Below are 13,094 nucleotides of genomic sequence, written 5' to 3'. Positions count from 1 at the left end.
ACCAGCAATCTTCATGACATAATGTTTCACTTATTGACACCAATACTATCCAGCAATGAAACAATACACAAGTTTTTCCTCACAGTCCTTTCTTAACCACCCAGTTTCTTCTTATTTATTAAGGACTTTGCCACCAGCCCCTTGATTCTTTCTCCCATCTCAGTCCCTCAGTCCAGCTACAACGTTGGGAATGTCACTCAGCATATGGATGTACTATTAGACAATCTGGCCTCAGATGCCTAGCCCTCCCTTTAGCCTCTCCCTTATTACAAGTGGCCTCAGATTCAGTTATTTACAGCACCTTCCACCCCTATGGTTTGCGTAAATTCAAAGCTATTTATCTTTGTCTATGCTCTAACTCAGCATTTCTATTATTTGTTTTTTGAGGACTTGTGGAAGTCCATTATGATATCATCTAGCATACTCCTTTGTTGGGGTTGAAAAGAATAGCTCTTTGACAGGTATCTGTATTATTCCTGGAATTTGACATGCTAAAAGTGCATATTAGTTTTGAAGTAACTTTCATCACTTTATTTTTTCAAAAATTCATCCATTCTCACCTAGTTTCCTTATTTCTTTGAATAGAGTTAAACAAATGTTTTCTTTCTTTTTTTTCCTTTTATTTTTTAGTTTTTTAAAATTAATTTTCTCTGGGCATATACCCAGAGAAAACCATAATACAAAAGGACACATGCACCCCGATGTTCATTACAGCACGATTTACAGTAGCCAAGACATGGAAGCAATCTGAATATCCAACAACAGAGGAATAAAAAAGAAGATGTGGTATACATACATAATAGAATATTAGTTATAAAAAGGAACAAAATTGGGTCATTGGTAAGGACACGGATAGACCTAGAGACTGTCATCGGAGAAGACAATGGCACCCCACTCAAGTACTCTTGCCTGGAAAATCCCATGGATGGAGGAGCCTGGTAGGCTGCAGTCCATGTGGTCGGGAAGAGTCAGACGTGACTGAGCAACTTCACTTTCACTTTTCATTTTTATGCATTGGAGAAGGAAATGGCAACCCACTCCAGTGTTCTAGCCTGGAGAATCCCAGGGATGGGGTGGCACAGAGTCAGACACGACTGAAGTGACTTAGCAGCAGCAGTAGAGACTGCCATACAGAGTTGAAGTAAGTCAGAAAAAGAAAAACAAATATCGTACATTAACACACATATGTAGAATCTAGAAAAAAAATTGGTATAGACAATCTTATCTACAAAACAGAAATAGACAGACAGAGAGAACAAATGTATGGATACCAAGGGGGAAAAGCTGATGGGGTGAATTGGGAGACTGGGACTGACATATATATACTACTGATACATAGAAAATAGGTAACCAATGAGAACCTACTGTACTCGGTGCTCTGTGGTGACCTAAATGGGAAAGAAATCTAAAAGAAAGGGAGATATTTGTATATGTATAGCTGTTTTACTTTGCTATACAGTGGAAACTAACAATATTGTGAAGTGACTGTACTCCAAACTTTTCATTTTTATTGAAGTACAGTTGTTTTACAAATTTGTGTTAGTTTCTACTGTACAGGTAATGAATCAGCCTACATATACATATATCTTCTCCCTTTTGGGGTATTAAAGTGTTTTAAAATTTCTCTGTATTGTGATCTTTCACTCATTTCAACACTAAATTTTTGTGCTTGTTTTTTTTCTTTTTTTGATTATGTAAATTACTGATCTTTCTCTTTCCTCTCTTTCTCTCTTGCTCTCTCTCTCCCCCTCTTTCATTCTCTCTTATCCTTTTTAATATAATTTTCTTCCTTCTCCAAAGAAACCAAAATTATGAAAAATACAGTATTCCCAAATCATCTACACCTGAATAAAAAAAGAAAATACAATATTCTAAAACATTTTGATACACTTACTACATACATATGTGCTTGTGTATATGCATATATCTGGGCTTCTATGATGGCTCAGATGATAAAGACTTCACCTGCATTGCAGAAGATCTGGCTTTGACCCCTGGACCAGGAAGATACCTTGGAGAATGGAATGACTACCCACTCCATTATTCTTGCCTAGAGAATCCCATGGACAGAGGAGCCTGGTGGGCTACAGTCCATGGTTTTGTAAAGAGTTGAGAGGGTAACAGGCAGGAAGGCCAGGGGTCTCCAAATGGAGGAAATAGGCTGCAAGTGTCAGACATTTTTATCTCTCTTAAGGGGCAGGAGGAAACAAACTAGTGATATTTTTTTCCTTCTCTATACAAATTTAAAAGGAGGTTTCTCTTAAAATACTGTGTTGCCATAATGACACCTGGTTTCACCTGAAGTTAACTATTCTCAAACCTTGAGTTAACCAATGCATTTTTCTTATGGAAATGTTTGTCTTAAGCTATGCTAATGTACTATGCATTTACCCCAGACTCTGTCTTCAAGTCGGTTCCACCTAATGGCTCAGAACCTACTTAACAAACCAGTATGTTATACTCAGATATTGTTCCCCTAATCTATGTAAACGAAACTATTTGTTTGGTACTCTGCTCTTCTACAAGATTCAAGTCAATCATTTTATGGCCTGGGATGAATCGTCTGGTGCCAAGATTATCCCAAAATGCATCTTATGGGTGAGGGGCCTGGTGCCATTCTGAGTTTTAAGACACTCCTTTCTTTCATTAACAGACTGCTAGTGACTATATAACACCCAACTGAAGACTAGCCGGGGTTTACTCTTTCTGCCCCCTTCTGATGCCTATGTCAGAAGCTTTCTCTATCTCCTTTATACTTTAATAAAACTTTATTACATAAAGGCTCTGAGTGATCCAGCCTCGTCTCTGGCCCCGGATTGAATTCTTCTCCGGAGGCCAAGAATCCCGGCGTCTTTTCATTCAGCAACAACCTTTCCAAGTCAGACCAACTGAGCGACTAAGCACACACATATATGCACACACATGCATATATATGTATATGTATGTATGTATGTAATAAAAATTTTAAATATTTTGTTTAAAAATATTTTAAAACTACGTCTAGTTTTATGGCAGAAAAGGAGTAAGACCAGAGCATATTAGTCATTAGAATACATTTTAATTGCTCTGTATAACAAAGTGATGATTTGCATTGGAAGTACTCCAACTGAAGGTGAAAGGAGAAGAGGGCGGCAGAGGATGAGATGGTTAGACAGCATTATCGACTCAATAGACATGAATTTGAACCAACTCTGGGAGACAGTGAGGACAGAGGATCCTGGTGTGCCACAGTCCATGGAGTCACAAAGAATTAGACACAACTTATCGACTGAACAAAAAGAACTTCACTTTCTCTACTTTTATTTATCAACGCTTGCACTATAAAATTTTTAGAAGTGTTCAGGGCTCTTTTATTTACTATCTAAGGGGAAAACCTACATATATTGTCTAGTACTTTCTTTAGGGCTATTTGCATTGCTTTGTTTTTTAGACTGTAAACAATGGGATTAAGCAGAGGTGTCAGCACTGTATATGTCACAGCCATCAGCATATCTTCACGGAATGAGTCACTGTTCTTGGGCCTCAAATAGACAAAGCCAGCAAATCCATAGTGTATGCACACCACAATGAGGTGGGAGGAGCAAGTTGAGAAGGCCTTATACCTCCCCTTAGCAGAAGGCATCTTCATAACTATGGACCCAATGAAGACATAGGAAATCATAATTAAAATAAAGCTGCCCACCAACACAAAGACAGTGAAGGCAAGAAGAACCATTTTCTGAAAAATGGTGTAATCACAGGCAAGGGAGACTACAGGTGTAATGTCACAAAAAAAATGTTGGATGATGCTAGAGTCACAAAAAGACAAGTTGAATACTATGAGGACAATGCACAGTGACACCACAACCCCAGTAATGCAAGAAGCCATCATCAGTTGAAAGCAGATCTTATGGGTCATAAGGATGGAGTAGTGCAGTGGGTTGTGAATAGCAGTGTAACGGTCATAGGACATGGCGGCCAAGATGAAGCAGTTGTTGGTTCCTAAGCCAAAGAAGAAAAACATCTGTGTGGCACACTCAGGAATAGAAATGGACTTACTGTCTGATAGCAAGTCCACCAACATGCGAGGGATGATTACCACAGTGGTACAGGTTTCTGAAAAGGAGAGGCCACAGAGGAAAAAGTACATGGGAGTGTGAAGGTTGTGACTGAGCTTGACAGCCACCATTACGGATGTGTTTGCAGCTAGGATGGTCACATGGGAGAAGAAAATCATCACAAAAAGGAGATCCTGCAGGTCTGAGAAACTGGAAAATCCCCACAGAAGGAATGTGCTCACTGTAGAATGATTGCCCATTCTCTTGGTGTATGTAGCAACTCTCCTCCAAAGGTATAGAGGTTCTTGAGGCTAAGACTCTGATAAGTCTGCTGAAAGTACTGATGTACTGATGTCTTTAATCATAGACACTGACGAGACAACTCTTAACAAAAAAGCCTGAGGAAAGGAAGTTAAATGTAGTTGGCTTAATTCTACATCAGGACTCAGAGTGATGACAAAAAAGATTCTCATAGGGGAGTATATATAAATTCCATAGAGTAGGCCCAAATATACATTCTAGGAGCTCCCTAATTTCTCACCCCTTTCCAGCTTCTACAATCAGAATCTTCGGGAATGAGAGAAATATGGAAAATGTTTATTTTCTCACTTACAAGAGTATGAGGAGTAAAGGATATAAAATGTTTTCTGTGTGGTCTAATCATAACTTGGCATAGAGAAGTACTTAACAATGTTGACTGAATCAGTATTAAAGAGATGTAAGGAAAAACTTTTGAATAGCTTCCAAACACTCTTGGAAAACAATTCTATCCTTAGAGGTGCTCCACAGGAGGCGGTGGCTGCTTGGCTGACCATTATGTCAGTGAATGGACTTAAGAATGAGTGGACTTTCAGACTTAACGCCAGTTTGAAATGTATACTAATTTTCTGTACATAACTATGAGCTGAAGCAGAGGTGTTCAATAATTGTCTGTCATTCAGGCGATCATAGAGGCAAAATGATTATGGAGACTATTCTAATCCTGGATGGCTCATCTGGTTCATGATGTTCTGATCAATTCTTGAGCTTTCAGGAAAACTTCCAGCATAAAGCTAACTGGTATACTGGTAGACAGGGCTTCTTTGCAACATAGCTCTTGTAAGAACTCAACTACCTCAGGTTGTCTCCATCACTTGTTAAAATATCTACTCTATGTTTGAGATGACAGCATGAAAGTAACATACAGATTTTCCAAATAATACGGAGCTTGGTTTCAGGCACTGTTGTTAGGGAATGAAAGAAAAACAGTGAGAAGACATTGGTGTGGAGTTGTAGATTGGAGACAGACTGGTAGAAACACACTGGAAAGTATTTTTGCAGGATCCACAAAGCTTGAAGAAAATAGAAAATATACCATTATCTGCAAAGTTTGTGCGTTGTTTAAGTATTGAATTACTGGGCAAAAAATATACAAGGCAATGATGTAGGTAACCAGTATTTACTCATAATTTCAAATACACTGGAAAAAATACTGTGTGTTTTTCTCATTAGATTTCTCCCAACAATTATGTGTGGCAGTATTTCAATCCTGATGTTACAAAAATTGAAACCAAGGTATGGGTTGCTTAATTGACTATCTAAAGTTCAACATATTGATTCCAAAAATATTTAGTTACTGTATACAATGTATTAGTCAATTCTTTGTATGGGAAATATAATATAGGATAAGACACATACGACCTTTCTTATCTCAGATAGAGAAAAATACCATGAAGAGAATTAAAGGAAAGTGATATGGAAGTGAGGGACTGGGTGGCTACATTGGACTATAGAGTCAGGAAAGCCCTTTCTGTGGAACTGACATTTTGTGATTAGAATGTGGTAAGCATGCTCCATATAAGACCTAGGGGCAAAACATGATACATGCAGCAAACAGCTACTGCAAGGATCCCATGGTGAGAATGAGCCTGACATGCTTAAAAAATATCTAGGTAGCCAATGTATCCAGAGGGGCTTCCCTGGTGGCTCAGACGGTAAAGAAACTGCCTGCAATGCAGGAAACCTGGGTTCAGCCCCTAGGTCTGGAAGATCCCCTGGAGAAGGGAATGGCAACCCACTCCAGTATTTCTGCCTGGAGAATTCCATGGACAGAGGAGACTGGTGAGCTATCATCCATGGGGTTGCAAAGAGCGACTGAGTGACTAACACACCCATACCCACCCTGGTACACCTGGAGAATTCCAGGCAGGCTACAGTCCATGGGGTCACAAAGAGTCAGGTGTGATTGAGTGACTAACACTTTCTAATGTACCCAGAACACCTCTCTCACATAGCCTCTTAAATACCTTACAGGATAAATAGTAGTATTGTGTCCATGCCTGAGATAAGGAAACTGTGAAGGTGATAAAGTTTGCTAAAGGAGGAGTTGGCGTTTATACCCAGACAGAGTTACTTGGGCGTAGATTTTCTTAACTAGTAGGTTAAAAAGTGTTCCTGCAAATGCCAGTGCCCTCGCATGGCATTCAAGGTTTACCTGTCCATCTCATCTTCTGCCACTAAATTCCTCTATGTGAAAAGCATCCCATTGTCCCCCAAGCATGGAGTGCCCCTTGGTGGCTCCTACTGTATACACAGATACACATTGTTTCTCTAATTGCAATGTTCTCCCTCTGCGCTTCTTAAACCATAGTCTTTGTTCCAAACTCAGGTTAAATGTCACCTCCTTAAATGTAAATTGGTGCAACCATGTGGAAAACGTATAGAAGTTTCTCAAAAAACTAAAAATAGAACTGCCATATGACCCAACAACTCCACTCCTAGGTATATACTCCAAAAAAACAAAAATGCTAATTTGAAAAGACATACGCATCCCAGTGTTCATAGCAGCACCATTTACAATAGCCAAGATATGGAAGCAACCTAAACGTCCATGAACAGATGAATGGATAAAGAAAATGTGGTATATGTATACACACAGACACACACACACACACAATGGAATACTATTCAGTCATAAAAAAGAATGAAATAATGTCATTCACAGCAACGTGGATGGACCTTCAGAATATTATGTGCTAAGTGAAGTAAGTGAGAAAGAGAAAGATAGAGGACTTCCTTGATGATGCAATGAACAAGAATCACCTGCCAATACAGGAAGCACGGGTTTGATCCCTGGGCAGGAAAGATTCCACGTGCCTCAGAGCAACTAAGCCCACGTGCCACAACTACTGAGCCTGTGCGCTAGAGCTTGTGCACTGCAACTGCTGAGCCCATGTACCACGACTACTTAAGCCTGCACACTTGAGGGCTTGTGAACCACAACTCATGAGCCCCTGTGCCACAGCTACTGAAGCCATGCACCCTGGAGCCAGCAATCACAACTACGGAGCCCTGGGCTCTACAGGAGAAGCCACTGCATTGAGAAACCGCAACTAGAGAGTAGCTCCACTCTCCACAACTAGAGAAATCCTGCGTACAGCAGCAAAGACCCAGTGCAGCCATAAATAAAGCATGTCCAAAAAAAGAGATGAATATCATATGATACCACTTACAGGTAGAATTTTTTAAAAGACACAGATGAACTATTTACAAAAAAGAAATAGACTCACAGATATAGGCACAGAAAACAAACTTATGGTAACCAAAAAGGGAGGAATAAATTAGGAGTTTGGGATTAACAGATACACACTATTATACATAAAAATAGATAAACACAAAGACCTACTGTATAGCACAGAGAATTATATTCAATATCTTGCAGTAACCCATAATGGGAAAGAATCTGAAGCTGTACGCCTGAAACTAACTCAATATTGTAAATAAACTATAGTTTAATTTTTAAAAAGACAAGCAAAATAATAGGGAACTAGAAATAAAATTAGTTAAAATAAATAAATGCAAGACTCAGCAAATTAAAAAAAGTGCATACAAAACTATTTAATACATGCCCGTTTAATGAATAAAGTGTATTTCATATTCTACCTTGGCCCCATCCCCCCAAATCCCTCTAAATTCTAGGAATGGTTTGCTTGGGAGAAAGCAAAATGGATTATTGCTTTCTGACCTGGACAATATACTTCACTTTCTGTGGCATCAAATAAGACACAGTTGCCATAACTGCTCCTGGTGGCATTAGTGGTAAAGAACCCACCTGCCAATGCCGGAGACATAGAGTAGCAGGTTTGATTCCTGGGTCGGGAAGATCCCCTGGAGGAGGGCATGGCAACCCACTCCAGTTTTCTTGCCTGGAGAATCCCATGGACAGAGGAGCCTGGTGGGCCACAGTCCATTAGGTCGCAGAGTCTGACACAACTGAAGCAACTTAGCACACACACACGCATGCTCCTATAGTAGGGAGTGTATCAGAATCACTAAAGGAGCCTTCTTGAAAGTTATATGACCTCACTCACATCCATCCCAAGTTTCTGTTAGGTCTTCCCAAGAAGAGAAAAAAAAAAAAAAACTAGAAAAAAGTTGCCATGTCTAGGGTTTCATAAACTACCACTGTGACTCTGTTACTTCCTTTTCCCATTTATACTCATAAAACCTATTTTTCTAATAACACTCAAGGGAGCTAGTGATTGAAAACATATCAATATGACAATATTCCGATTACTTCTGGTCACTCTCCAAGGGACAGAATTTGAGAGAGTTCTTTTCTGGCCCAGCATTTTGTTATAAATTCATCCTCCTTGGGCTAGACCACTTCTATCGACTAAAGGGGACATAATCGATTTATTTACCTGAAAAACCAATTTCCCAGTTTGGCCATTACCCATCCTTGCAGAGAGATCTAGCAGATTTAGTAAGCCTAATTTCTTTGAGATTGCAGTGAGACTTGCAGAAATTTTAAGGTTCTTTCTTAAGTCACCTTTCAGACTCTCTTGTTTCATCACCACATCAAAATCCTGGACAACGGGCCCTGTAAACCAATATAAATCCCAAGAGTTACATCAAAACCATGGCCAGCGTAGGGGCTACTGGAACCACTATGTCACTCGTCATTCCCTTCCAGGCTGAACAAGAGGAATTTTCTGGCAGTTCCACTTAATTTCTGTTCATGGGGTAGCATTTAAAGCTGGAGAAACAGTAAATATTTACCACCAAGTCTTTAGAAAAATGCATTTAACTTTCTTCCAACTCAACTAAAATGAAAATCAACTTTGAGTCAATTTTTCTATAATTTTCAGGAAAGATACCAATATTTTAAATGAGAAGATCAAGGAGTATGCTTTACTGAGTAATAGATATGAGTGTTGATAGCAAATTTAACAAAATTTACACAATTCAAGTTTCACGATGCTTATGCTTTTTCTAGTTATAAATGACTTTTGTAGATGGATGAAAATTTATTTCCTTACTTCTTTCAATGAGCCTATATATTAGACCCACCAAAGGAATGCTTGTTGTGTTACATAAATCACAACTACTTAATTATGAAACCAAATGGCCACACTGAGTAGTCAAAGGAAAAATGGAGATGGGGGAGGAAAACACAAAAAATTCAATTGCCAATGGTTTACAGTAAAATTTACAATTAAATAATGGAAATGACATAGGGATTTTATTCATGTTTTTCTTTACTCTTTTCTGTTTAACTGTATTGATAGAATGAAATCACTTAATTAGCCTTGAGATTAGATCTAGAATTATACAGGAGTGTGTTTTTGTAAATGGATAGTTGATAGAGGAGAGTTAGAAAGGCCTGTGATCAAATACAACCTCTGCTTCTATTACTTACAAAAGTGCATAGTTCAAAATCCCTAATGAACATTTCTCTCCTCTGTAAATGTCCTTATACATACCTCCTTGCACAGTGACAATGTTGTGCATATAGACCTATCAGATGATAAGTACCCAGTTCCTGCTAGTTCATTTATTAAAAAACATCACATGCAGGTCAGCAATACTGACCTATTCACACGCAGCCTTGTAATGTGGTACCTACTCCTCTGGTGATTTAGCTGTGTGAAGTCAGTCTTTCTCCACACACTTCACTTTGGTCTGAGGTTTGCAATTTGTTTTCAGTTTGCAGCTTTCTAACCTTCTCTCATTGGTGTTGTCCATGTGGAATAGCAGAATAGCAGTATTTATCTCTAGTCCAATTTGACTCTTATTATTTTCAGTATCTTCTATTAACACATACATCTACTTGTTTATTATTAGTGGATCGAGCACAATGTTTATGGAAAATAAAAATATAAAATAAAATCCTACCTCAATGCCAAAGAGGAATCACTGCCAATCTGTTAGAAAGAAGAAAACATTAAGTTGGATGAGGAAGTCACGGCTCATTCACATTTGTCTACAGATTTTTTTCTAATGTCATTTGGGGTAAATTTTTAGGCCACTTTGCCCTTTGAATGTCTGTGATGCATTAAGTCTATACCTGAAATTACAAAGTGTCTTATAATAATACTGTGGAGTCTTCTCTATTCCTCATGGCTGGAGCTAAGTTTCACACACATTCTAATAAAAATTCTATGGTCACCTGAGACCATTGCCCCTTGACACTACTTGGGAGTTTCTTCCTTTCCATTAAATACCAGGAAGATTGTTCTCTGTGGACCCAGAACTCATTGTGACATTCACAAAACATTGTTTTTATTCTGAGGTAGCATCTTGATTATTCAATAAAGTTTGTTCTTATTTGTTTGAAAAAAAATAAAGTAATCGAAATTCAACTTCTTCAAATATATTTTGGAATGTGGATGATTATATCATATTTTTTGAAAAAGTCCTACTTAATACCAAGTCCCACAGGTATTCTGTCCTATATACAAGGCTAGGGAGAGGCCAATCATATAGGGCACTGCCTAGACAATCAGTTAGAAGAAAGACGGAAAAGAAAAAGAACACATAGAATGATTCTGATGACAGCATTCTCATGAAGTAAATCTTCTATAGAAGGCCTTGCTGAAGAGGAAACTCCATTGTAATTGAAATCTCCATTTACTGCAGTGCCACTCAAATTTTTTTCCAGTACTTCATGAAATTTTGAAGACATAAAGTCATTCTGAAACAATTATACCTCTATATCTGTATATGCACTACCTAGAGAGTTTGTAGTACCTACTGTTGTAGAAGAAAATGTCGCAGGGAAGAGCCAATTCTGACCCCATGATGGATCTGTTTCACTGACTTTGACCTTTGTTTTTTGCTGGTTTTGTTACTATAATCATACATAATGGTCTACTTCAGGGAATCCTGCTCTTCCACCTGATTGATTTTTAATTATAATTTAAAAAATTTTTTTAATTGGAGGAAAATTTCTTTAAAGTGTTGTGATGGTTTCTGCCATACAACAACGCAAATTAGCCATAATTATCTCCCTCTTGAGCCTCTTTCCCCTCCTGCTACTCCACTCCTCTAAGTCATCACAGAACGCCTGGCTGGACTCCCTGTGTTATGCAGTAACATATCACCAGCTATCTATTTTACACATGTAGTATATATAGGTTTATGCTACTTTCTCCATTCGTCCCACTCTCTCCTTCCCCCACTGGGTCCATAAGACTGTTCTCTATAGTTGCCTCTCCATTCCTTCCCAGCAAATAGGCTCATCAGTTCTATTTTTGTAGATTCCATATACATGTGTTAATATGGAATACTTGTTTTTCTCTTTCTGACTTACTTCACTCTATAAAACAGGTTCTAGGTTCATCCACCTCACTAGAAATGACTCAGATTTGTTCCTTTTTTTTAACGGCTGAGCATTAGAGAAAAACATAGGCAGTACATTCTTTAACATAAGTCACAGCAAGATCCTCTTTGCGTGATTGTTAAACTAAAAGTGCTTTTGTTGTTTGGCTCACAGGGAGATAATCTGACCCTGCCCACCTGTGAATGGCTATAAGAATCAGTTCAGTTCAGTTCAGTTGCTTAGTCGCTTCCGACTCTTTGCGACACCATGGACTGCAACACACCAGGCCTCCCTGTCCATCACCAACTCCCGGAGCTTGCTCAAACTCATGTCCATTGAGTCGGTGATGCCATCCAACCATCTCATCCTCTGTCGTCCTCTTCTCCTCCCATCTTCAATCTTTCCTAGCATCAGGGTCTTTTCAAATGAGTCAGTTCTTTGCATCAGGTGGCCAAAGTATTGGAATTTCAGGTTCAGGATCAGTCCTTCCAATGAATATTCAGGACTGATTTCCTTTAGGATGGACTGGTTGGATCTCCTTGCAGTCCAAGGGACTCTCAAGAGTCCTCTCCAGCACCACAGTTCAAAAGCATGAATTCTGCAGCACTCAGCCTTATAGTCCAACTCTCACATCCATACATGACTACTGGAAAATCATAGCTTTGACTAGATTAAAAGAATAAAGAGATTAATACATCCCCTCCCTAAGATTGGCTATTCCAGGAGATATTTGCAAGATAATGGCCTTTTTACTTTACTTTCTCAACTCTTCCTACTCTCTCTGGCTCTAGACCCCCTACAAGATGGTTATTTTGAGAAAAACCTGACATCTAGACCACTCCCCAACAAGATGGTTATTTTGAGACATTAGTCTGCCATCTTCTTGGTCAGCCAGCTTACCAAATAAAGTCACATTCCTTGCCTCAACACCTTGTCTCTTTATTGACATGTCATACAGACTTATTGGCCTGTCATGCAGTGAGCATAGTGAGCTTGAACTCGGTAATAAGCATACCACAAAACTTAGTGGACTTAACTAAATTCATGTAGACATGGCTCAACAGGGATAATAGAAACATTGGCTATGTTGATCATTATCAGATCTGGCTGCTTATGCTGGCTGTTGTCTGAGATCTTAAATGTGGATTCAGCCTTTCTGCATGTGCATGGTAATGGATTCTGTAGGTGAGCATTTCATGAGAGCCAAGTAGACGCCATACCACCTTTTATTCTCTATTCCACTTGCACTGCACTCTTTTCATTCAGATATCTTTGAGGTACTATGTAGTTTTAGGACATTTAAATAGATTCCAACTCTTGATGGGACAGTGACAAAGTTCTGGAAGGGCATCTCAAACTGGAATTACTGCTATCTTTATTTTGGAAAACACATTATGCCATCCATTAATATTTTATTGTCTTTGGTTTGTCTCATCTTCTTGTACTTTATCCATCTATTAGTTCATCTGATTTTA

At 38.8% G+C, this 13,094-nt stretch overlaps 1 protein-coding gene across 1 annotated transcript; it reads right to left on the bottom strand.

The window, feature by feature from the left end:
* Positions 1-3,361: 3,361 nt before the first annotated feature.
* LOC122449534 (olfactory receptor 10J4-like) lies at positions 3,362-4,510 on the bottom strand. Its single transcript, XM_043481190.1, has 2 exons — positions 4,470-4,510; positions 3,362-4,193 (listed from the first exon to the last, which is right to left on the bottom strand). The coding sequence occupies exons 1-2, from the start codon at positions 4,508-4,510 to the stop codon at positions 3,362-3,364; spliced, it is 873 nt and encodes a 290-aa protein (XP_043337125.1).
* Between the last annotated feature and the right edge of the window lie 8,584 nt (positions 4,511-13,094).

This window comes from Cervus canadensis, chromosome 11 (assembly GCF_019320065.1).
Source record: "Cervus canadensis isolate Bull #8, Minnesota chromosome 11, ASM1932006v1, whole genome shotgun sequence".
Lineage (NCBI taxonomy): Eukaryota > Metazoa > Chordata > Mammalia > Artiodactyla > Cervidae > Cervus > Cervus canadensis.
Note: the sequence above shows the minus strand (reverse complement) of the source record. Positions and strands in the feature narration are given on the sequence as shown.

Coding starts and splice junctions, on each gene's coding strand:
- LOC122449534 (XM_043481190.1), bottom strand. CDS start 4,510: ATGAGAATCTTTTTTGTCATCACTCTGAGTCCTGATGTAGA. Junction 4,194..4,469: donor ACTCTGAGTCCTGATGTAGA/ATTAAGCCAACT, acceptor CTCCCATGTGAC/CATCCTAGCTGCAAACACAT.